Source organism: Myiozetetes cayanensis, unplaced genomic scaffold, assembly GCF_022539395.1.
Source record: "Myiozetetes cayanensis isolate MyiCay16 unplaced genomic scaffold, myiCay2020 scf2-11, whole genome shotgun sequence".
Classification (NCBI taxonomy): Eukaryota; Metazoa; Chordata; class Aves; order Passeriformes; family Tyrannidae; genus Myiozetetes; species Myiozetetes cayanensis.
Genome location: NW_026087411.1, coordinates 49,942,558 through 49,967,944, shown reverse-complemented (window position 1 = coordinate 49,967,944; position 25,387 = coordinate 49,942,558). Strand labels below are relative to the sequence as shown.

General features: G+C 38.9%; 1 protein-coding gene and 1 non-coding gene across 6 annotated transcripts; both read left to right on the top strand.

Moving 5' to 3' along the window:
* Nucleotides 1-110: 110 nt before the first annotated feature.
* On the top strand, nt 111-22,289 carry LATS1 (large tumor suppressor kinase 1). 5 transcript variants are annotated; one of them, XM_050315409.1, is made up of 8 exons: nt 111-189; nt 4,641-5,146; nt 8,261-8,411; nt 9,846-11,374; nt 15,928-16,510; nt 17,512-17,694; nt 17,936-18,042; nt 19,036-22,289. In XM_050315409.1, exons 2-8 carry the CDS (start codon nt 4,796-4,798, stop codon nt 19,555-19,557), a joined length of 3,426 nt encoding a protein of 1,141 aa, XP_050171366.1. In that variant the 5' UTR covers nt 111-189; nt 4,641-4,795; the 3' UTR covers nt 19,558-22,289. The 5 variants fall into 5 exon arrangements, with proteins under 5 accessions (XP_050171366.1, XP_050171369.1, XP_050171368.1 ...); XM_050315412.1 differs by lacking the exon at nt 111-189 and adding an exon at nt 594-696 and having other exon boundaries at nt 8,261-8,396; nt 9,849-11,374; XM_050315411.1 differs by lacking the exon at nt 111-189 and adding an exon at nt 594-696 and having other exon boundaries at nt 8,261-8,396.
* Nucleotides 22,290-25,050: 2,761 nt separating this feature from the next.
* On the top strand, nt 25,051-25,121 carry TRNAG-GCC (transfer RNA glycine (anticodon GCC)). The gene has a single exon. It is a non-coding gene; the product is annotated as a tRNA-Gly (tRNA).
* The last annotated feature ends 266 nt before the right edge of the window (nt 25,122-25,387 follow it).

The following is a 25,387-nucleotide window of genomic DNA, read 5'->3' as shown; positions in this document are numbered from 1 at the left end:
CACCGACAAAATGGCGGCGCCGAACTGAGCGGCCCGGGGCGGCGGCGGGCGCTGGCAGAGGGACCGAGCGGGCGCTGCGGCATCGCCGAGGGGCGGGCGGAGGGAGGGAAGGGCCGCGGCCGGTCGTGGCCGCGCGGGCGGGGCCGAGCTCCGGGCGCCCGGGGCGCCGCCGCCGCCTTCTCGCCGCAGGTACGGTCCGCGATGCCGCGGTGTCCCGGGGGAAGCGGGGGGGGCGGCGGGGCGGGGGTGGCATCGAGCGCGCCCCGGCACGGCCGGGCGGTCCTGGGCCCTTGTCGGGACACGGCCGTGGCAGGAGCGACCTCGGGGCACGGCCTGGGGCCAGAGGGGCGAGAGAAGCGCAGGTGTCCCAGGGGGACGTTCGGGATACTCATCCCGACGATGAAACCCTCCTGGCCTGCGTGATCCTTGGGAGGCTGGGTCCTGCAGTGCTGCGGGAATTGCCTCTATGCTAGCCTGAGCCAGCTTGGTTCTCGGAGGCTGTCCTGGTGGTGTTAGCCGCAAAGATCGCTCTTAGGTACGCCTGCAGTAACTCCTGCTGCTGCCAGGAATACGTGTCCGTAGAAGAGCTGTATCCTGTTGAAGGAGACAGCAGAGCATGAGAGATGAAGCAAGCCGAGCGAATGCACAATGTTCCTTGTGTTCATCTGGTCACTTCCAGCTCAGGCTTCCCTGACCGTAGGTAGTTCTGTTTATGTCCTATTTCAGGGTCCAGTTTTCTCCTCATTCTGTGGAAACTTTTAGTATTGGAAATGCATCCTTTGGCAAATTGCTGTTACAGCTCGATGACTCGTTACCTGAAGAACAGCTTCCTTTTTTTTTATTTTTTTAGGTTTGAACCAAGCCCCCTACAAACTTAAATTTATGACTCCAAAGTCTTGATTGCTCTCTTTTCCCCTAGCAATAAAGTGTTGTGATTATGTATAGAATAAGATATTAGAATAGGTACATGAGAGAGGGCACCAAAATAGACTGATATGTAACATTCAATAGTTAAGTGTAAATATGAGTAATTAAATTATATTAAAAACTTTTGGAGGTAAAAAATGCTAGAGTTACATTATAAAGCTGGGTATTTTTCTGCCGGAAAATCTTAGAGGTCACTGACAATTGTGTGTAACCATTCACAGAATCATAAAATGGTTTGGGTTGGAAGTGAACTTGGAGATCATCCAGTTCCAACCCCCCTGCCGTGGGCAGGGGCACCTCCCACTAGACCAGGTTGCTCCAAGCCTCATCCAACCTGTCCTTGAATGCTTCTGAGTTTTCATTCAAACACCTATTTTCAAGTCCAATCTTTAATGATTATAGTGTAAAAAAAAATGGTGTTTTTTTTTCCCTACACTTTGACCTGTAGAACAAAATGCTTTGTCCCCACATTTTGAAAATAAATTAAAGATTATTTTTTAAACCCCTTTAGGGAAGTGGAGAATTTCATCAGCAAAGATATCTGCATTAACAAACAAATCATTTAATGACACAAAACTGCGAGGGAGAATAGACATGAGTTCCCTCGGATGCAGCTGGTGTTTGCTAGTTAGAAGTACAAAATCGGAATTCATTTCTTGCTGAGCAGTCAATATTTTCTTGCTTTAAAATGTGTGCAAATGTCTGCAAGAGGAGGTGACTTGTGAATTTTGAGGTTCATATATAGAGCAAGGTGAAGTGTAGTTAAATATTGCTTTCTGGAGGACGAATTTAATTGGATTTCTGAGACTCAAGACTTAGTTTCACATGCAACTCAACTGCATGGTGCCATCAGTGCTGCCAAAGGAAACAACCCACCAAAAGAAGTTACTGCTTATTTGGGTAGTTCCTTAGCTTAGTTCACACTGCATGGCCTTACAAACAATTATGCTGTCGGTGGTAAGTAGTGGGAGATAAGTGGCCTGGCTGGTTTACACTGCTAAAGCTATGCTGCTGCTAAAAATGTAAGTGAAAGTGCAGCTTTATTTTCCAAGGCTGCTCCTGATTTATGGTTTAAGTGTCCTGTTAATTTAACCTTGATTTCTCTTAGGAGTATTAGATTTGTCTATCTCAGCTATCCGAGTGTGTAATCATAAATGAACATTGAAATACCAGATAAAATATGTAAAATATGTAGGTGCAAACCAGCTATTTTCTCTTAAATTCCAGGCCTTTTGGAATTTGTTAAAAGCAATAACTCATGTATGGACTTTTTTTTCCATTGCTCATTGGTGTATTTGTGACACAATACCAAGTGGTTTTGCCTAGATTATGCTGCCAGTGGTGGGAGTAGTCATTACTCCTGACTGAAATTGAACAATATTCTAGATTACTAAGTCTTTAAGATATTTTGCCTTGTTGTCCTATGTTCTGGGATGAGTTTGTGCTGAAGGTTTCACTTTCCTGGAGGTGGTGATTCTTTCAAGTGTTACTGGCATATATCCTTGCACTTATGTATCTGACGTGTGTTCTTTTGAAGAAGGTCACTTAGAAGGAAAAGGAACATCCATAACAAAACTAGTACAATGGTCTAAATATACTTGCTTCATTTTCTTTGGAAAAAGTGTATTTGGCAAAGTACTTTCAATGTGATCTTAAGTATATGGCATGTTTTGAAAATGATTTTGAAAATGGCCAAAATTAAATTATGTTTTAATTGCGCTCATACTGTACTTTCTGCTGATTTCTGGATTTCTTAACACTTGGATCAAAATTTCACTGTTAATTTTTAAGATTCACTCACATGTCTGATGATCTTGTCCTTACTCAGTGAACACTGAAGAATTACATGCTATTGGACCATGTGAAAAAATAGTATAATTACTCAATTACACTCATTTAAGGTTTCAAACCTATCACAGGGCAAAGAAAGCTTATGGGTGCACCTCTTAAAATTTAGATAGTTTTAAAAGAGAAATGCTGTTATTTCATGAATGGTTCTCAAAGGAGAACAGGATTGCGTGTCCCTTGTGTTTCCTTTTGCAGTCCTCATTTATGTGTTACTTTCCAGCTTTCAGGTTTTATCTGTATATCAGTAGCATGTATCTTTAATTCGTACAATTTGCATACATATTTATGCAATTTGCGAGTTCTTCCTATTGTTGTTTTCTTCCTCAGTCACTGAATCATTGATTGTTTTATGACAGTGCAAGGTATTATAGAAGTGAAACCTGGATGAAGAGTGAATTTCATTAGAGTGTGTAAATTTATGTCTAATTTATGTTTATTAAATTATTTTATTGATTTATGTCTAATATAATTAATTTTAATTAGACTGTGTAATTTATGTCTGAGAAGCACTTATCAACACATTACTTTTTCAAGAGACAAAAGATGCTTGCAGATGTCTGAATTCTCAAAAATAGTCCATCAGAAAACTAGGAATATAAATTTTTAACACTTTGAGAAACAGAAACAACAAAATAGGAACATTTCAATATTGCGAGTTAGACATTTCATGATAGAAACTAAAGTGTGAGTTGATCTTTACCATTTTAGTTGCCTTTGAAGAAAAGACAGTGCTAAAATACTTATTTTTTTTATCTTGCGGTATCTTAGTAACTGATCTTCCTCTGCGAGGTAGTAGAGACTGAAAAAGTTTTATTTCATGATACTCTAAAGAGGCAAATGCTCTGTAACTTTTTCAGTGTTCCACTGTGGTTGCTCTATCCTTTGCCATAGCAGTTGCAGTACTAACTAGTACCCAGCCTCAATGCAGAGATTTGAGTTTTCTGCAGACGTGGGGCTCTTTCCCTTATGAGTCAGTGCCTTCAAAATGCAAACGTTTTTTATTTGGCTTTTGGCAGAAAATTCTGTTTTCCTTACCAAATGTCATAGCTATGCTCTCAGTGAATTTGATGCTTAAATTGTTAAACAATTTTACAGTAAAAAAATTTGATTCAATTTTCTTGGTTTCTTCACCTGCTTTCATCTTCCCTTATGTAAAATAAATTTTAAAATTACTTAACTATTGACAAAGCCTGATTCAAGGAGACTCAAACTGAGACTGTGACAGCCATAGAAAACTGAACCCTTAAACAGATTCAAATGGCAGATGGTACAAAAAATCATTAAGTTGCATGTGGTGAGCTAGGCAACTGTTTACTTTTTACATATATGACTGCTGAAGAATGGATAAAATCGTTGTAATTATATGCTTTTACTGGTGTACTCCATCTATTTGTGGAGCTTGATTGAACAGCAAGGGTAATTGGTCGATATGCTGGCTAAATGGGTAGTAGAGTTGGCACTTTTGGCTATAAAGGTGTTGATGAAGAGAACAAGGTAGGTGACAAATGGGGACAAGACACAGTGGAAAGGGGAGGCAAAACAGCAGTGCTGGATAGCAAACACAGCAGCAGTTCATATCTGCTTCTGAAAGCTTTGTCCACCACACAGAGGAGTTCCTTTGTCCACACCCTTTGCAATTCAGGACTGTTCAGACTTAAGGCACCTAAAACATTTGTTGCTAAAAGCCCCACACAGTTTGTAAATTAGGTTGAGTAAAGACTACCTGAAGATTTTGCTTAGCAGGCTTTTAGTATCTGTGAAGGAAGTGCTACATGTGAACTTTTCACTGCCACCAAAGCTACATTGTGAGGGCTTTTTGCTGCTGTATGTATAATGTGATTTCTCTCGTTTTGTTTTTCTAACAGAATTACAGTTCTGGGTTGTGACGAGCTCCAGCACTACAGGAACCACGGTTTCACAGTGAAGAGCTGCTGCTTTCATAAGTTCTGACACCAGCCAGTCTTCCTTGAATTCTGGTGTGTGCAAGTCCTTGGTGGAGGTTGCATATATACATGTTTTCATGAAGAGAAGTGAGAAACCAGAAGGTTATAGACAAATGAGGCCTAAAACTTTTCCTGCCAGTAACTATACTGGCAGCAGCCAGCAGATGCTACAGGAAATACGAGAGAGCCTCAGGAATTTACCTAAACCCTCCGATGCTGCTAAAGCCGATCACAGCATGGGCAAAATGTTATCTGAAGATCCTAGACAAGGTCGAAATCCTCCCAAATTTGTAACATATCATAAAGTTTTGCAGGAGATAAGAAACTCACTTCTGCCTTTTGCAAATGAGGCGACCTCAGCTGTCAAAGGAACATCAGAAGTTAATCGACAAATGCTGCAAGACTTACAAGCTGCTGGCTTTGATGAGGTGAAGTGTTTTATTTTGAAGATTTGGTGTTCTGTTAGCTAGAAACTATGAAGTGCATGTTGGAGGGGTGGTGGTCAGGGAATGTTTGAACACCTTGATAAACAAAAGAGATTCTTCAAAATCTGGTAGGTTTCTGATTAGGGAATGAAACTGGTAATAGTAGGGGATGTAGAAGAGGAATAGGATTTAGAGAAGCTTGGCTTTTTTTTTTTTTTTAAAGCATCTTGTGCAGATTGTTCTTATGTGGTAGGTTGTTTTAATTTGCTTCTGATACTCAATGGAATTTTGGATTGTGTTCCATTAAAACAGGCTGATAAAATATGGCCATTCTAAATTGAAAGGCAATACCAAATATTTTGGAAATTAATCTGAAATGTAGTTTCCAAAAAGGAAAAATTAATGCATTTGTCATTCCCGTGTTTTTATTGGGATTGCACATCAAAGTAAATCACACTTGTTTTCATGCCTTCTGTGTAAACCTGGGTACAAAAGCAGGTTAAAAAAAAGATAGCGAACCATCCATCTTTCTAAAGGAAAAAGGCACAGTACCAGAACAGGGATTAACTTTACAGGAGTATACTGCTTGAGTAGTGACCAGCTCATGAGTTCTGCTGTCTGAGATGCTTCGGTATTTACCTCAAGATACCTTCGGTATCTACCTCTACCAAGAGTGAGCTGCTTCAAGAGCTGGCTTTTCCTTAACAATGTACCAGTGTCAAGTGTTGATAGTGATTTCTTATGTTCCTTTTGCTTGATCAAATGCACAGTCCAGTCTGTGTGTCAGGAAGAATGGAAGGATTTCATAGTGATCAATTATTTTTGCAATAATTTGTGCCTGCTCTCTAGTTTGTTGCTGAGGTTGGGTTTTTGTTGTTGTTGTGGGATTTTGGGACAGTGGTGTGGTGGGGGTGCATTTGTTTTTTCGAAGTAGATCAGTAGATCCATTTTTACAGATTGAACCTGCAGTCATTTTTGCAAACTGAAGTTTGTGGTATGTGGCTGGATAATAAACTAGAAAGGTATCTTAAGTTTGTATTTTTGTTGGATCCTTTGTATCTTGAAGCCTTTTGCTCCTGCCCTTTGTTCTTGGATGCAACTGAGAATTCCCATGACACTTGTGATTGTATGGAGCTTTTTTTAGGCAGAGTGCCAGCGTGAGCCGTTTCTGCCATGTGTTAACCTACAGTTGAATTGCCACAATAGCCCATATGGCACTCATCCATGTGTGCATTAGGAACAGATACAGCTGAAGTCAGAAAGCATTTTTCTTGGTGGGCAAATTTCAAAATGCATTGAATTTATTTTTTACCTTTTACTTTTTAAAATATATTAAATGTCACAAACATTCCTTTCTCCCCACTCCTTGGGTAGTAGGTAGTATTCAGGGTTAAAGTGGAATGGATAGATATCAATCAGTATCAGGTGTGTCTGTATATAGATATTCTTAGATATATATATATGTATAACAATTCAGGTAGAATGCTGTTTGGTGTCTTTGTTTGCTGTTTGTTGGGGGTTTTTTTTAAATAACATCCTAAATAGCTTACAGAAAATCTCTTCTACTTACTACAATTCAAGTTCAGTCCTCAGAAGTTCTGTGTAAGGTGATACCCTTTAAGACATTGAATACTTCATGTCACATAGGTGACCAAGTTTTTTGTTCTTCAGCTGAAGGAGATCCTTTGACTCTTAAATGAGATCCTCTGGTTAGTGGAGAGGGAACTAAATTTTATCTCTTAAAATGTTGCTGGTTTTGTACTTTGAGATTCTGTGAGTCTTTATGGACTGGTGATATGAACTTGACTTAGGTCTTTAGGTATTGTAGAATTAGTTGGCTAAAAAGACAATAAATTTGGTTTTGAAGCTGATTAAGAAAAGAATGAAAGTTGATAGAAATTAATGATGTCTCCTATAAAAATATATTCAATTTAGAAATTAAATATGCTGGACAACTTAACTTTCCATTTGCACAGTGATCAAATAGCATACTGGTGCTAAAAATGTTCTTCTTGCCACAGATAGTCTTGCCTATAATAGTAAAAGTGTTGCAGACGTAACTGTCTTGTGAAGGAGGTATGAGATCAAAAGTTGTATTTGATTTTTTCAGCAGTATCAGCTGGCCTGTAAAGATTGGGACAACCTTATTGTGTAGGTTTTTCTATTTTAAAATCCTTTTTTAAGGTTCTGTTTTGTTTACTAAATGTAATTACTGTTTCTGAAGGTTGCATGTAATTTAGTATGTTTGAGTGTTAAAAGTGTACACAGGCATGATGACAGTATAAATGTGGGTTTGAATTTGGGATTGGTACCAAGTGCTTCCCTTCTGAGTCCTCTGTGGTGTCCCATTAGTTTGAGTAGGAGGTAGATGCTGTCGTATGTTTGTAGGTAACGGGTTCAAACATCATGTGAACCGAAATGATAGCTTTGATATGACAAAATATGGCCGTAACAAGTCTTTAAAGACAGTGTGTTTAGCTATAGGCAGTTATGCTGTGGCTTTGTCTCAAAATTGCTGGGATTGTACAAATCCCATTCAATATAAGTGGGAGAATACCATCTCTGGAATTCTGCCTCTGTTGCTTGACCTTATGTCATTCAAGTCTGTGGAAAAGCCACTGGTCCATAATATATTTTACTTTGACTGAGCTGGGATTGTGCAGCAGATGAAAACTTGTGTTTAGATGTCTAAGATCACAGAGGCTAAATCTACCACAGAGAGAGTTTCTGCCAGCAATGTTGTCTTCATCGGGAACTTAGGTTGGAAGGGACCTCTGCTCATTTTGTAAGCAGCTGTTATCTGGGCAGTGCACAGCAGTAATAAGTGCTGTTGTATAAGCAAGCTGTTGTACTAACAGCAAGATGACAAGATTTACATCAAACTTCAGTGCTTTAACAAGGTAACTTTTTTTCTGGACATCAGACATCTGGACATCAGACTATTTTGAAGGGTCTGTTGTGGGGAAAACATTTTAAAATTAGTTTGAAAATGATTGAGAGTAATCAGTTATGTACTTTGGTAAAATTACTGGAGGATGTTCGGCTAAATAACCATGAATTTTGGTATTTTTTGTGATTTTCTTGAAAATTATTTTTTGTATATAATCTTCTCTTTAGGATATGGTCATACAAGCCCTTAGACAAACTAACAACCGTAGTATAGAAGCTGCCATCGAATTTATAAGTAAAATGAGCTACCAGGATCCTCGTCGGGAGCAGATGGTTGCAGCAGCAGCAAGACCTGTAAACGCAGGTATGAAACCCCCAGGTAGGTGTATCCGTGGTAACTCAGTAACTCACTGAGTGTATTCTTATAGGTGAAAAATACAACATAGTAAATTTTGCCTTCACGTGCTCACAGTGGAATAGAGATGCTGAGATACAGGGTTTTTTTGCTTTTAAAAATTGCATTTTAAGCATATAATGTAATTCTTCTGAAAGGTAGGTCCATTTGACATGAATTTCTTAAACATTTGTTTTTATAACTGCATGGTTTTATTATTGTATGTAGACAAGGGATGGCATTCAGATCTCATTTTAGTAATTTTTGTCCCTCATTTATGTAGTGCCTGTAGTTTGTTCTCAGTGTCAGGTGCTGTTTAGAAATCAGTGGTGAGCACTGAATTCTTACTTTAATTTTTTGCCTCTCTTCACACACTCACCCACACAACAGCACTATGTGTGTGTAGTTTCGTGTATATATGTGTGTGTGTTTATATATCATACAACTACAATATTCTATTTTCTTAATTTTCTACTTGTTTCCAGATTTTGTTTGTATGGTTTTTAAGGCAGACTTCATGTTTTTGTAGATGTTAGAGGACAGGCTATAGCTTTAGTAGCAGAGTCAGAATTTTACCACTTGCTATTATTGCTTTCTTTAAAGATGGAAGAAGTTACAGTCCTGTATGTGCTTACACTTACCTCAGTATTAACGTTGTAAAAAGCACAGTAAGACTGCCTGTACTATCAGTTCCTTGCATGCTGTTTTGTTTATATGATGCAAAATAATATCTATGAAGTAAATAGATAGTAGAGTTTATTCTCTAAGTTTTGCTTTCCTGCAGTTTTAATTCTTGCCAGTCTACAACACTTTTACTCATAAGGACATAACCTTTGAATTTAAAGTACCTAATTAAATTTTGCATGCAAGGAATATAACAAGTCTGGCTGAACCATATGCACACAAGGGTGCAGGCTGCTTGATTTTACGGCATTTTAGTTTAAGAACACTAAATGTCTTGTAAGCATTAAACTGGAAGGGATAGCAACATAACTAAACATATTTTTCTATGCTGTTACTTTTTTTTTGCGCTTGTGCTGAACATTTTTATGAGGTTTTCTTGTACACATGATTAAAAATGTATTGTGTGCCTAACAATTTTGCGCATTACCATTTTTTCAATTAAAATTTGCATTTTTACTTCAGCAAAATGCATTTTCAGAAAAAATATTTCTGGAAACTCTGATATTATAGTTTCAATGCATTTTTTGCTCTTACATGTGTACTGAGCATATTACCGTACAGTGATGTGTATTACTAGATAGAGAAAATTTTTCACGTCAAGTGCAGTGGATTATGTTATGTCAGAGATTTCACATCCTTTTTCTGTAGCAGTTAATGCAGAAGAACAAAATTTTCAAAGCAGTAAATGTAAATAATTTCTAATAATATAAATGCTGTGTTTTCTTGTTGTGAAAGCAGGGACTGTTCAGCAGTCAGTTAACCGCAAGCAGAGCTGGAAGGGTTCTAAGGAGTCCCTGGTTCCTCAGCGGCATGGCCCTTCCCTGGGGGAGAGTGTAGTTTATCGCTCAGAAAGTCCCAGCTCTCAGCCTGATGTAGGAAGGCCGTTATCTGGATCTGGCATTGCGGCATTTGCTCAGGCTCATCCTGGCAACGGACAAAGAGTGAATCCCCCACCTCTACCACAGATAAGGAGTGTCACTCCTCCTCCTCCACCTCCTCGAGGGCAGACACCACCTCCAAGGGGAACTACTCCTCCACCTCCTTCCTGGGAACCAAATTCTCAAACAAAGCGGTACTCTGGAAACATGGAATATGTGATCTCCCGTATTTCTCCAGTGCCACCAGGAGCATGGCAGGATGGTTATCCGCCTCCACCTATGAACCCTCCATCTATGAATTCATCCACACAGGGTCAGAGAGGCATGAGTGCTGTCCCCATTGGCAGGCAACCAATAATCATGCAGAGTTCTGCCAACAGCAAATTTAGTTTTCCATCAGGAAGAGCTGGAATGCAAAATGGCAATTGTCAGGCAGAATTCATAGTTCACCAGAATGTGGTGTCTGGGAATTCAGTGAGTCGCCAGCCACCCCCATACCCCATGAATCCGACTAACAGGCAGAGTCCCACAGCATTACAGATGCAGGCAGGAGGATCTGCTCCTCCTTCAGCGTACACCAATGGGAATCTTCCTCAGGCAATGATGGTGCCAAACAGAAATAGTCACAACATGGAACTTTACAACACAAATGTAGCTGGAATACCCACATCCTGGTCACAGCCTTCCCCTGTGCAGCCGCAGTCGTCACCTGGCAGCGGGCACGACATGCCCACGTGGCAACCCAATGTTCCCGTACGGTCAAATTCTTTCAACAACCATCATGGCAATAGGCAAAGCCACTCTGGCAGCTCTCAGCCTTCGGCCACAACAGTAACAGCCATAACACCAGCTCCCATCCAGCAACCAGTGAAGAGCATGCGTGTGTTAAAACCAGAGCTGCAGACTGCCCTGGCGCCCACTCACCCTTCCTGGATGCCACAGCCCGTGCAAACTGTGCAGACCATCCCCTTCTCTGAGAGCCCATCTACAAATATCACAGTTATGGCTCCTGTTGTGGAGGCTCCAAATTACCAGGGCCCACCACCACCTTACCCAAAACACTTGCTGCATCAGAATCCTTCTGTCAATCTGTATGAGGCAGGACCCAAGCTCAACAAAGAGGAGCCGCCTCTTTTATCCAGGGAGGATGAGAATGAAAAGAATTATGAATGTGTTGAATCAACAGATAAAGAAAAGAAACAAATTACAACATCACCTGTTCCTGTTAGAAAAAACAAGAAAGATGAAGAAAGAAGAGAGTCTCGCATCCAAAGTTATTCCCCTCAAGCCTTTAAATTCTTCATGGAGCAGCACGTGGAGAATATACTCAAGTCACACCAGCAGCGTTTGCACCGGAAAAAACAACTAGAGAATGAAATGATGCGGGTAAACTCCTCCTTCTTTCTAAATCTGTGACTAGAACTGTTCCTATATTGATTTTAAGAGATAGATATCTTAATTGTAGAATGTTTAAATAGTATAGCTAAATAGAATATTGTGATACATTGTGGTATTGAAGTCTATTTTTAATTTTTGTATTTGAGATGTGGCAAATTCTTCAGTGCTTAAGTAAGTTTCTTGCATGTCTAAATGTAATTCATCTGACCTATGTACAGGCAGCAGAAGCAAAACAATTTTTGTGTGAACTGAGATTCATGAGATACATGGCTCATAGCTGTTTGTTATGGGTTCTATTTAATCCTGATTTCTTAGTTATATGCAATATTTGAATGATTTTCAAAAATATTTCTCTTTTTTTTTTTAATAATCACTGCAGGTACAAGCAAAGCAGGGACAAGTGGTAGGCTGGTTAGTGCATTTATGTAGTCACCCAAACAGTGATATTTTTTACATTCTGCAGTTTGTTTCCAGTAGTGATAGTTTAAGTTCAAATAAAAAAAAAAAGTTGTTTGTTTTTTTTTTTTTTAATGAAAGAGACATGGTATCTTTTGCCTGATTATTTTATAATCCAGACTGTATCTGTTTAAACAAGAGGCAATTGAATGGGGTAATAAAAAACCAGACCTCAACAAAAGCATGTAAAATGTTGTACCTGCATGGAGTCAGTTACCTAGTTCTAGTATTTCAGTGTTCTGTTAAAACAAGTCAAAAGGGTAAAAACTGGAGCTGATGTAATTTCAAAAGAGAAAATAGTGGGAAGCAGTGAAACTAAGATTTGCAGAAAGGTAAAATTGAGATGTCACATAAATATTTCTTAACAATTGTAGTTGAAAGTTTGATATAAGTATGATGTACTTTTTAATTTATTCTATCAGAGTATGTATTCGGCTTACATCACTTTCTTGACATGCTGTTTTTTAAATGTGTTTTCTTACTATTTTGAAATTTCCTACTGTAAGCTTCAGTCTTTTGTAAGTGTTTGCTTAATTGCGAATATGTAAATGTTAGCAAGATTTCATCCTGAAACTCTTACTAGATCTTTATTCTTAGTCTTCTCTCTTTCCTTTTTCACTTCCACTAACAGCTGATTTAAACTGTTAAGGTGTGGGAAGCTTTCCTGAACTCTGTAGCCTCCATCCCTGTGTAGACAAGTAAGATTCTGAAGCAACAGTGTTTATTAAGAATAGCATGATCCCTTTTTTAGAGGGCTTTGCATGCAATCCTGCATCAAAATTAAGCATGAATTTATTTTGGCTATTTTTGAGTACTTAAATGTAAGATTATAATTAATGTTGATTTGCAAACTTCACTTTCCCTTCTTACTGTGTTGTGTTCTGTAGTATCTCAAGAATAAGTATTACTTATATGAAAGCACTGATATAACTTTTCATGTTCATTTAAAGCACCCTAGTAAATGTATTTTCTTATATGAAATGCAATTTATAGTATTTAAGCTAGATTTAAAGATGGGGTGTTTAATTACAGGCTGAAGGGTGGTAAATGGGCTGTTGTGCTGCAGCAGACCTGTACTTTTTCAGGAGAGGAATCGCAAAACAGTGAAGTGTATTTTGGATCTTCATGAGAATGAGAAAGGGAAACTAGCTTGTTATCTATTTTTAGAAAGTTTAAGGTTAGGCAAGTATTGAATCTCTTCTTTTTTTCCCCTTTAGTAGGAACTTTTGCAAGAAAAAAACGCACAAATGCATCCCTATGGAAATACCTGCCTTCACAGAATGCTGTATTTCTAGCATAGGTGACATATTTATGTGCTTTCAGGTTTCCTAGGAAATTGAGTGGAGCGGTCTCAGAAATATTTAATTTAAATCTGTGAATCTGGACAAGAATTATGCTAGATGTCTTTGCTGCAAAGAGCAACTTAAGTCATCCTTTAAAGCACAGCAAGATGAAAAGGGACCAAAATGAGAGCAAATTGTGTGATGATACAGAGCAATTCAGGAAGCCCTTCTCTCTGTCACTGTCTAGAAATAACTGGAGATGTATGTGCAAAAGAGTTTGTGCAGCTGACAAAGTTGGCTAATTTTTGGTGAATGCTGAAGCTGAGGAGTGTTCTAGGGAAAATACAGCAATGCAGAGAGCAATCAGTTTGTAATTAACATTTGGTTTAGTGGATGGCATAGGAAAAAGTGAAGATGGGTTGAGGGGAGAGATGACAAATTGCAGTACTTGGGCTGGTCTCTACAATAAAACTGTTAGGATGCAACAGCTAGAGAGTAGGCAGTAGGAAGTAAAGCTACAAGGGTTTTGGAGACTCTTGTTTGTATGTCTTGTCATTAATTACTGTATTGAGTCTCCTGGGGTTTTGTTATCTAGGTTATATTCTCTGCTAATTTTGTAACCGATCATTGAGGTTCACTTTGTGTGCAGGTGGGTCTGTACTGAAGCAGACTTCAGGTTTCAGATGGGCCTTGAGGAGGTGACTCATTGTCATCTGAACTTTTAACAGGCTGTCTTCTTGGCGTTTTTTTAAGTCTTCCTTCTGTGTTGAAATGATCTTTAAGCATGTTCATTCACAGAAAACTTGAGATGTCTCTGTCCTGGAAGACAGTGCAGTAATGTGTTGAGGACGGTTCAACTCCCTATTTCGAATTAAAAAATTGTCTATTTTGCACATCCAGTATTTAAACTACTGCTACCCAGTCCTAACTGCTGCCTATCTGATGTTGACAAAAAATTTTGTCTCAAAATGGAAACAGCTTTCCTCCTTTAAATTTTACTGAATTCATGTTCCTTGGGCAGTTTGTTGGGGTAGACGAGCATTTTGTATGCATTTTCCTAGTTGCATCTCCTTTGGATCCAGTCTTGATATGATGCCTGCAAGAAATTTTATGTGTTTTAACAGTGTTTTCTTTAATAGGTGACATATAGTAACTTTTGAAAGCATTTTTAAATACTAAGAGATATCTAATTGATCTTTTCTCTCAATCAAATCTATTATACTTTGTTTCAAGTTACATTGTAAGTTAGGCAAAGCAGAAGTCATCTATAAACAGAGTTTATACAGGCCTAGACTAGTTACATAATTCTAATGGAGGTCATGAGTAGTGTTCTGCAGGCAGTGTCTCAAACATTTGAAACATTAAGAAGATGGAAGCAACAAGATTTGGTATCAAGAATCGATAAGATGTGACAATAAGAAATTGAAAACTTTTAGAATAGTGCTTGAGTACAGTTGTGATGTTTGCAGGGATTCAGTTTGGCCATGTTCAATTTTAGGATCAGAATATCCATGAAAAAATGAGGGAATATACTGTAGATTGAACTTGGAAATCATTGCTGTGAGATAGTGATTTCAAGCCAGATAAAATAATTGAGATGCTATGAGAAAGGAAGCATATAGTACTTCGAAAATGCTGTCAGAAAACAAAAGAAGGAATGAACATGAAGCTTTGGGGGGAAGTGTAGTGGAGAAAAGAATATAAAAAATTGAAGACAGATTCTACTCACATTAAAAACCAAAAAGAAGTGAGAGTCAGACTCCAGGCCCTGACATTTACCAAGAAAAATGGCACTGAAATTGAATGGCACTTTAAAGGGATTGAAAGCAGAAGAAATACACCGGGAGGCATCTAGGTTGGAGTACACTGAGAATGCTCAATGTGGTTCTTGCAGATAAGGGTTTCCACGCTGTAGGTGATGAGTTGCATGTGGCCTGTGAGTGTTTCAGCTGTCAGAATGGTGGTGGTGTTTGGCCAGAACACCAGGGATGTTCAGTCAAGATAGGGTATGTACACAGATGGGAGCCAAGAAAAGCTACTGTGGGGAGGAGTGAACCACTTCAAAGAAAGTGCTGTGCTCAACTAGTTGGTGTAAAGTGGAGAGCAGGAGTGAGAGTGTGAGCGAACTCCTGTTAGAAAGGGGTGGGTTATGTGATAAGAGGGAAGTTCAGGTCTAGGCTTGCGGCAGAGGCACAGGCTTGGTGTGGGCGGATAGTGGGAAACAGTGCTGTGTGGATCTGGTTTGTGTAGCTACACAAGGAAGCATGAGAGTGAGAGAGTTGCCTGTTCTCTCCTGTAACTGAAGTTCCACAGCATGGTCAGGAAGTTTAGTGACTTCTTCTCAAGCTAGTCTGTAGAGGGGTTACCTTTCCCATGGCAGCTTCAGCCCTCGGGAGCTTACAGCTCCTAGGCACTTTTTGGCTTCCTTTAGCTCTACAAAGAGAATCAGGGAGGCAGCTGATGCACACTGTTACTCTGATAATATTATTCACAGTAGTTTTTATCATTGGTTTTTAAATTACCCTTTTACTCCCCAAGAATGTAGTCCCTTCTCAGGAACCTTCTGGTGCATGGCACCTTATGCATTTTGCTGTTGAAAACAATCACATTTTGGCTTTTATCACTCCTCTATGTTTTCATAGAATCCTAATGTTTAAAACAAAACCAAACCCCTTTAAGTATATTTCCTGTGCTGTGTATTAAGTATTTGGTTTGCTTTGCCTAAGCCTTGTAGTTATGAGAAGAACATAAAGAATTAAAAGTACTGTTCACTCTTCAGATTTAATTCTGTTTGCTGCACAGGTTGGATTGTCACCAGAAGCCCGAGATCAAATGAGGAAAATGTTGTGCCAGAAAGAATCTAATTACATTCGGCTAAGAAGAGCTAAAATGGACAAGTCGATGTTTGTAAAAATTAAAACCCTGGGAGTTGGTGCATTTGGAGAAGTTTGCCTAGCAAGAAAAGTGGATACTAATGCTTTATATGCAACAAAAACTCTGAGGAAAAAAGATGTCTTGCTTAGAAATCAAGTTGCTCATGTTAAAGCTGAGCGGGATATCCTCGCAGAAGCTGATAACGAATGGGTGGTTCGCCTGTACTATTCATTCCAAGATAAAGACAATTTGTACTTTGTAATGGACTACATTCCAGGAGGTGATATGATGAGTCTCCTGATTAGAATGGGTGTCTTTCCAGAAAATCTGGCACGGTTCTACACAGCAGAACTGACCTGCGCAGTTGAGAGTGTTCATAAAATGGGCTTCATCCACAGAGATATTAAACCTGATAATATCTTGATAGACCGTGATGGTCATATCAAATTGACTGACTTCGGGCTCTGTACAGGTTTTCGATGGACCCATGATTCAAAATACTACCAGAGCGGTAAGAGAAATATAAATCTTCTTTGTAAGGAATTAAATAATAAGTGAACAGGAAGATGACTGTGCTGTTTCCTTTCTGAATAATAACACATCTAACAATATGTCTGCACACCACACAAATGTTACAGAAAGCAACATTTAGTATGGGAGGGTTCCAGTGTGAGCATTGATTCCTTAAGGGAGAAGGAATGAGCTCTGCTGCTGTTTGTCCTATTAGTGGCTTCTGAAATTTGGAGAGAAAATCACAGAGGTAGCGAGGTAATTACATAGGCAACAGCCCCAACTCTGTTTCGAGGATGAACTGATGTTTTAAATTTAATTGTTCTTGAAAACCTTGCCCCAAGTTCTGAGTGTCTCATGTGCTCCTTTTAGTGTAACCTGTTGATTTCTGAGGAGGTTAAAGTGGGCTTTTAAGAATCCCACTTGATTACTTACAACAAAAGCTAAAAGAAAGAGGAAAAAAAGTCACAGTTCTGAGAGTAGTAAAATACAGATTTTGTGATAACCTGTTTTTAATTTTCAAAAAGAAAAACATAACTTTAGAAACAATTTTTAAATTACTTTTGACTAGTTTCTATCAAAATATCATGTATCCTAGGCTGGACTGTTACACAGTCTCTGGTAAGAAGAAAAAGATTTAATCTGATTTTATTTTTTGGTGATTTAAATGTTGGTTGTTTTATGTTTGCATAGGAACAAGAACAGTATACATCCTGTACCCCCAATGTGGTTATGTTAAGAAAAAACTGAGACAATATCAAACTTGATACTTTCTCGTAGTTATGTCTAAAGTGAGTTTAAAAAAAAAGTGTTCTCAAAACTTGGTGGTTCATATCGTAAACAAAAAGTCAACATCATGATATTGATGACTGTTGTAGCTCCTGAGTGTTGAAATTGAAATAGATTCTGTCACGTAATGAGGAATGTTAACAGATAATTTCATATTGGATAAGAAGTAGAGTACTCATGTTTAATTTTGCCATCCTTCTCCCTCAATTACAGGTGATCATGCACGTCAGGACAGTATGGATTTCAGCAATGAATGGGGTGACCCAGCGAACTGCAGGTGTGGAGATCGGCTGAAGCCGCTGGAGCGCAGGGCTGCACGTCAGCACCAGCGCTGCCTGGCCCATTCCCTTGTTGGCACACCCAACTACATCGCTCCAGAAGTGTTGCTACGAACAGGTAATGCACTTCTGTACCGTAATCCTGCTGCAGAGTAACTGATATTCAGGTATCTCGCTTCACCTTTCTTACACTGCCGCTTTTCCCAAGTATATAATATTTTAACAAAAAATTAAAATAGTTGTTAATGTGGAAATCTTGAAGTATTGAATAGAGTTTTCCTGTGAACTTTTTTACTCCTAGAAATTCAAGATTAAAATTATACTGAAGCTTTGACTACTTTATTTGAACTTTATTTCAGGTTACACACAGTTGTGTGACTGGTGGAGTGTTGGAGTAATTCTCTTTGAGATGCTAGTGGGGCAGCCTCCATTCCTGGCACAAACACCACTGGAAACACAAATGAAGGTAACTTTAAAAGTCTGATATTAACAGTCTGAAAAAGCAGGATTGAAATTTACATGGTCTTTCTAATTTGTAATGGAAACAAAGGTGATGTTTGAGAGTGCTGCCTATCCAAGCATATTATAAACTAAGAAGATTATAAACTTTACGTTACTGTCAAGGTGCACTTAGTTTGTAAAGGGACCATGTTTGTGTCTTTTACCTTGGTATAGTAAACATGCCAATTAAAAACCACGTTTCATTTCTTGTATCTATTCCAGTTATTATTTCCACTCCTCTCTTCTTCCTCTCTTCTTCCTCTCCTTCCTCTTCTTCTTCTCCAGTGTCTGGGTGTTTTTTTCCCATACTTGGCTTTCATGCCTGCTTACCTGCAGAGGATTTCCTTTGGTGATGTATCTGCAGGTGCTTGGCATGGAAAGGTGGAGGAATAGCAGATGGCTGTGCCTGCTCAGGGTTACTGGCAGCTTGGAGCCATTGGTCCTTTCCTTCCTGAGCCCCGGCTGTTTCAGAGAAAGCATCAGGGCAATCTTCTGAAGGTGTCATTTTTGCAAGATTGCATTCAGCTTGCAAGATATTAGTTGGCTTGAATGTAGTAGTGATTTTTTTTTTTTTAAACTTTAAATCTGTTAATCTTTGCATTGCATCATCTAACTCAAAATTCATCCGCCTCACCTTCTTTGTAAGATTGTAAGCCATGTACCTAATCTCAGGTTCCAGGCGCTGGATTTTATGGGACCTTCCTTGTTTTACTAGGGATATCCCATGCCAGACTCTAATTTAGATTTGGAATGTGAGTAAACTTTACCTGGATTTTGCCAGATTTCCAGACAAAATATTCCTTGTGTTTCTGAAAGAGCAGCTTCATGTTTTCCTCTCTAGTGTGAAAACCTTTAGACACGTTGAATGATTTCTTTGTGGCTGTTTGTTTTGTTGTTTTAATCTGTTTTTCCCTTTTTATGAAATTATAAATAAGTAACACCTCTTTTTGTTTTTAAGGTTATCAACTGGCAAACTGCACTTCATATTCCACCTCAGGCTAAACTGACTCCAGAGGCCTCCGACCTTATTATTAAACTCTGCCGAGGGCCTGAAGATCGTTTAGGCAAAAACGGTGCAGATGAAATAAAAGCTCATCCATTTTTTAAAACAATTGATTTTTCAAGTGATCTACGGCGACAGTCTGCTTTCTACATTCCCAAAATTGCTCATCCTACGGACACATCAAACTTTGATCCAGTTGATCCAGATAAATTGTGGAGTGATGATGATAAGGAGGGGAACAGAAATGATACCCTTAACGGGTGGTACAAAAATGGAAAACATCCTGAACATGCTTTTTATGAGTTCACCTTCCGAAGGTTTTTTGATGACAATGGCTACCCATACAACAATCCAAAGCCCATTGAGTACGAGTATGGTAGTTCCCAAAACTCAGAACAGCGGTCAGATGAGGAGGATGATGATGATGATGAACAGGCAGGTAGAGGAGTTCAGAGTCGTGATCTGGTTTATGTTTAGTAGAGGAATAAAGATCAAAAAGTAAATAATCGATTTTGCAGCTATAGTTTTTGAAAAGTCTCTTGTAAGAGACTTGAAAGAAGATTGCAACAGAAAATACATGCACACTTCTTTTGAAACACTAAAACAATTACGTATTCTGCTTCCCTCTCTGTACATTTTGTTTCCCCAGAATACAGGGAAATCCTTCCCAAACATTAATTTATTCCAGTGATGTTAATTGTTTAATTTAGAAGAGATTTGATGTTAGGTGAAAAAAATATCACTTGAGTTTTGTTATTGGTTCTCTGTACTCTAAGTACTCAAAATAGGAAATAGTGATTTTTTTTTTCCCCTCCCTAAGATGATGCCTGGTATCTATTTGTACATAAATTGAATAATTTTAGAAAACAGTTCTCTGCTTCAGAATTTTTTATGACAGTTTTTCCATGCATTGACCAAATATAAAACCTACTTTACACTAATAAAGCTTTCTTGATACATTTCTGAAGAGGAAAAAAAAAAGGCTGCTGTACCCTCACTTCTCACTGTATTTAACCTAATTATGCACAGTGTTGGAAAAACTGAGCCATCTATCTGGTGAAATGTTTCCAGCTACTGTTTAAGTGGCCTAGTTCTCAGCTTTGAAACAAGAAAGTATCAGTCTTGGCTATAGTATGATTGTAAGATGATAAAGCATTAAAACTAGTATTTTATTAAATAGTAATTGGATTTGACATTAGTAACAATGTAGCATTTGGCTGGTACTCTCAAAGCAGAACTGCTCACTCAGAAACAACTTCATTGCCTCCTGTCATCAGTTATCCTGTAGACAGAAGTGGAAAAGAAGCTTTAGAAAAAACACTTTCTGAAATCTAGTTTAATTTTCTGACTACAGCCAAACTTGTAAAGTGTGTACATTGTTGCTTGAGTTGGAACTTTTAGTTTGAAAAATAAATTTTAGAGTAGTGTCTTTATTATAAGTTTGAGATAGAAATGGGAAAAGATTATGGCTTTTGAGGCTGTTGTGGAGATGCGTTTCACTTGGCTGGAATAGTTTTCCTTCTGGTCACACAGGCAGTAAGGAGAAGCACCATGCACCAGCCCATCTGAGCCGTCAGTACAGTGTCAATGGTCTGTCTTTTGCAGCACAGTTCAAAACAGAACTAGAAACTTAGAGCTGTGTCTGCTGCCTTCTGCATTACTCTTCCATCATTTCTGGCAGCAGGCAATCAGGTATCCCCTTGGGTCTCATGGTGGGAGGATATTGAGCCTGTTGAGGTTACTGGGAGTATGGGCAGGAGCATCCCTCTAAGTAGCTTCCCTGAGACTAGACCAGGAGTTGGAGGTGAGAGGCAAAAAGAATTATGCTTTTATCTCTCTCCTTTCTCCTGAAGTTAACACGGTAAAGAAAATGCACTATTTTACTAAACTTCATGTCTTTTAAAACATTTCCTCCTCCTTGGAGTTGAATTCCAATGGATAATCTAATAACATGCTTGTAACCATTACTGCTTTTTTAAACTATTACTTGTGCCATTGCATTGGCATTGCAACTGTCTAAACATCATGAAATTGGTGTTCACAGCTGTTCTTGCAGCAAACACCAGTTACTAGTTTACTTTGCTCACCAAGCTGGTTTGTTTATTTCTGGCCATTTGTTCTCTTTCTGTGCTTCAGTGCAGTGTCTCTCTTTGTGCCAGTGCAACTGTCTGTAATATTGTCCTAAATACTGGATCAGTGAAAAAACTGCCTGGTGTTTAGCATTTGGAGTTTCCTTTCTTGCATGTTCATTTGAACCATCCAGTTTCTAGTGTGGTCCATAAATGATTCATATTGGCGTAACTGAGGAAGGTCTGAACTGCAGTGGTTGGCAGTGAGGAAACTTCTTAAACATGCTTGGTCACAGGAGAAAGTGTTTGTTTTCCTCTACTGTGAAGTGCTTATAACTGTTAGAAGACGGTTATGAGAAGGTGTTTTGTCAAACAAGTAGTTAGTTACTTTCTATAATGAAAATGAGTTTGCTGTTCTGTCTGCCTTTTCCACAGCTGTTGAAATAGAATAGCTTTTAAGATTCATTTCATTTAGCTTAAATATTATAAAATGGCTGCAGTGCATAACTACTCCATTTTATATATTATGTAAAAAAGATTGCTTTTCGTGTAAATAAACTTTAAAGATTATCCTCCTTCATAGTAAATACCCCAGTAAAACTGGTCTACTTGTCTTAGAGTAAAGTATAATATATTACTGGTTAAAGGTAATTTAATCAACCTTGCCTCACCGTTTTTGAAGTGTGCAGAGAAAATAATGTCAGTTCTTCATTAAATTGACTCCTAAAGTTGCCTTTTCATGTGAGTATATTTCTCCTCTGCCTGCACTGTATTGTGGTATATTCCTGTTTAATACTATTACTGTTTTTTAACCAATTTAAAAATAAATTCTAAAAAAATATTTAAAAGGGTCCTGCAAAGGCACCATTGTTCTGTACAAGTAAACCCAATGGCTTTTTTTAAAGGACATCATTGATTCTTTCAAGGACATGTGCAAGTGCTGAAATACTAAATACTATTTTGCCTTTTTAAACAAACACAGGAAAAGCTCACATCTTTAGAATTTGGTAGATGCTTCTGGCATTTCCTAACATCATGTTTTAGAAGTTGTAATATACGTTGTTTGAATTTTGCCACCTAGATGCTGCAGTATTATATATTTCCTTGCAAAAAATACAATTTGTTACAATCCAAGTTAAACGTAAATGTTGTCACAACTCTCTAGCATTCTCTGCCTTACCCATGTTTTGAAACTTCACGTTTCATACCTAGATTCAGAGTCTGTTATAGAGATTCTTCATATCTGCTGCTTAAAACATGGGTGTTTCACTGGTGACCTACGATGGGGATTGGTTTGTGCAGGCAGTGAAGAAGAGAGGCTCCTAACCAGCAGCTGTGGAATTCTGCAGTAAGTTTTAGTTCAGGTTGCTTTCACTTTGTAAAGCATGAAAACAAGTTTCTCTTTTATGTGCCCTTGTATACATATTAATTGTATTTATAAAATGTTCTATAATCCTATAACTGTACTGTAAATACTGTTTGATATTCAGTGGCATTCTATCCTCGGGCAGGCCCTCTTGCTGTATCTTTTCTATCCTTGATTTGTAATAGAAGTCTATAGAATATATGGCTAGAAAGTCTCTTTGAGACTGACTTATCTTCTGCTGTTGCAAAGCTGTGAGTGGGAATGATTTATTTAGACTCCTTTTAATATTATTCAGCTAATAGGCAGTGCAGTGGGTGCGTTCTTAGATGATGCTGCTGTCACTGAAGATAGTGTTAGGCTTTTGTTTCAGATGTCATCGGTGTATCAGATCAGACCTTTAATCTGTTTGCTTTATTTCAACCAAAGCAAAAAGATAAATTGGGTCAATGTCATAGTAAAATGTTTGAATGCCTTAAGATGCTCATGATAAAGGCACTATTCAAGTTTACTGATTTATATGTATCTATATAGATATATATAGACATATTACATGTGTGTATATGTATATATATATAATGTCTTTTTTGTATTATAAGACTGTCAGTTCTTTTGGATTCTCCAATTAAATACATAGACCACTGCACAATTCTGTTTATGCTAATTGTTCTTTTTTTCTGTGCCTGGCTAGTGAACTTAACAAATTTGTATTATCTCATGGCCATAGTAAGTTATTCAGTGATCTTTTGAGTATTCTTTACCTATCTTGGTCATGACATGGGCATCCCCTTTTTCCAGGTCTCCACATACTTGTAGTCCAGCTACATGTGATCTCTGAATGCGTATTTGGGATGTTTGGGTCTTAGAGGGTTACAGGAGCTGGCTTGGAGCGTAATCTCCAAGTCCACTGATGTTTATATGGAAAGAATGGGCATCTTTTCTGCTCACTTTTCAAGTAGGTACACTGGAGCATCTGTACCCTTTGTCCAGGAGTGACAGGTTTCCAGTTGGTCAGTCTATGCCAGGTAGTTGAGAAGCTGAGACTTCCTTGCCCCTAAACATACAGCGTGCATGTTTGACCTGGGGGACAGGACATGAGCTGATGGTTGCATTGACACCTTCCTAAAAGTTACTCAAGAAAGAATTCCAGCACTTGTGAAAAGCCTAACTGAATTATCAGCTGCCAGTAGTCAGTGACTTTCTTGAGTTTTAGAAACTGTTTTCTCAAGAATCAGTTTCTGTAGCGGAACACTTGCTGGAGTAATAAAAACCACAATAAATCTTGATAAGGAATGAAAATCAAGTTCTTGTTTCAACTAAGCAAATATGAAACGTAAACACTAGTTGCCCAAATGCATTTCTTTCTTTCTCCTTCACACTCCTCTTCCACAAGTCCCTTTTACGCTGCAGCGGCCTTACTGTCTAAGAATAAAATGGTGCAAGTGTAACAGCAGAGACGCTCTTGTACTTGGCAGCTACTTCATGTTTGTAACCTCTTCTCAAAAGTATACATTTTGATGTTCAGGAGTTCAATTTATTGATGCTTTTTCCATCTCCTCTGCTGCCTCTTTCATAAAAATAAGTTAATATTCTTTAATAATTATTATTTATTATTATGCATACAATATGTATCATAAAGCTATTCCTTGAGAGATCGACAACATATCACAGCTTTCATCTGTGTTAGGAGGGAAAATTGTCTTTGAGAAAATCCCATTCTTTAACTGCACATCTCAAAGTGCTAATGGAGAAACCAGTGTGTTATTGCAGAGACTACATTATATTGTAATTCTTCTGTGTTGAGGAGGGGGGATGTAGCAGTACAGCACATTTTTTGTTTATTAGCCACATACGAAGGGGAGGAGGGAAATCCCTCCGGCTCTAGTCAACCAGCTGATGTGATACAGTAGCACTTCGAATTTTAGAAGTTCATCAACATCTTTCTTTGCTTTTATAGCTAAAGTAATGCAGAAATGATTTTTTTAAACTCAGACGTTCATTAAAGGGATAGACTAAAACTGCCAGTTTAAGAACGGGTAAAAATACAAAAGCAAGAAGAATAAGAATGGATGTGATATAAGAATGACATAATGTTGAGGATCTTTTGAGTTCACCCTGAAGAACTATCACAAACCTGCTGCATTGTGCCCAACCTTTAGATCCGATTTGTTGCTAAGCAGCTGAGTCTATTTAGACAGGTGAAGAGGTACTGCTCCATCAGGGACACTCGAGGGCAGTTTCCTGGTCTTACTCAGCTCGGCAGCTGGCTTTCCTCAGCACCCTCGGATGCGTTTTCTTCCCCAAAACAACACCCTCTACTAAGATTTGAAGAGGTGGAGGCGAGTCACAAACAAGGAACATGCGAATTGAAGTTGGTGCGTGTTATTCCTCGGCAAAACTCCCACTTGTGAGTTACAGAGAGGGAATAGATGAATGAAACCTCTCCTACACCACCGCGGGATGTGAGGTGGGTGAGCAGGGGCGGGCAAGTCCGATGGGATCACTTTGGGATGACGAAGGGAGATCCCGACACGCACAGCATTGGTGGTTCAGTGGTAGAATTCTCGCCTGCCACGCGGGAGGCCCGGGTTCGATTCCCGGCCAATGCAGTCGTTCTTTTCTTCCTGCTTTGTTTCTCTCTCCTTGTTTGTGTGTTTTTTTTTCCCCCTCCCCCTTTTCCCCCGCTCCCTTAAAATTTAAAACCAAACGGGATCGTCGCTGTCAACAATAACGCTCAAACAGATACCGACTTCTTGCCCGCCCGGCCGGGCGGACCTTCGTCCCCGGCCTCGCCGTGCTGGAAGTGACGCAGCCGGATTTGCCTTCAAAAATTGCCGGCGGCGGGAGGGGGAGGTGGCGGGCAGGGTCGGGGGTG

Coding starts and splice junctions, on each gene's coding strand:
- LATS1 (XM_050315409.1), top strand. CDS start 4,796: ATGAAGAGAAGTGAGAAACCAGAAGGTTATAGACAAATGAGGCCTAAA. Junction 16,511..17,511: donor TTCAAAATACTACCAGAGCG/GTAAGAGAAATA, acceptor CCTCAATTACAG/GTGATCATGCACGTCAGGAC. Junction 18,043..19,035: donor CACTGGAAACACAAATGAAG/GTAACTTTAAAA, acceptor TTTGTTTTTAAG/GTTATCAACTGGCAAACTGC.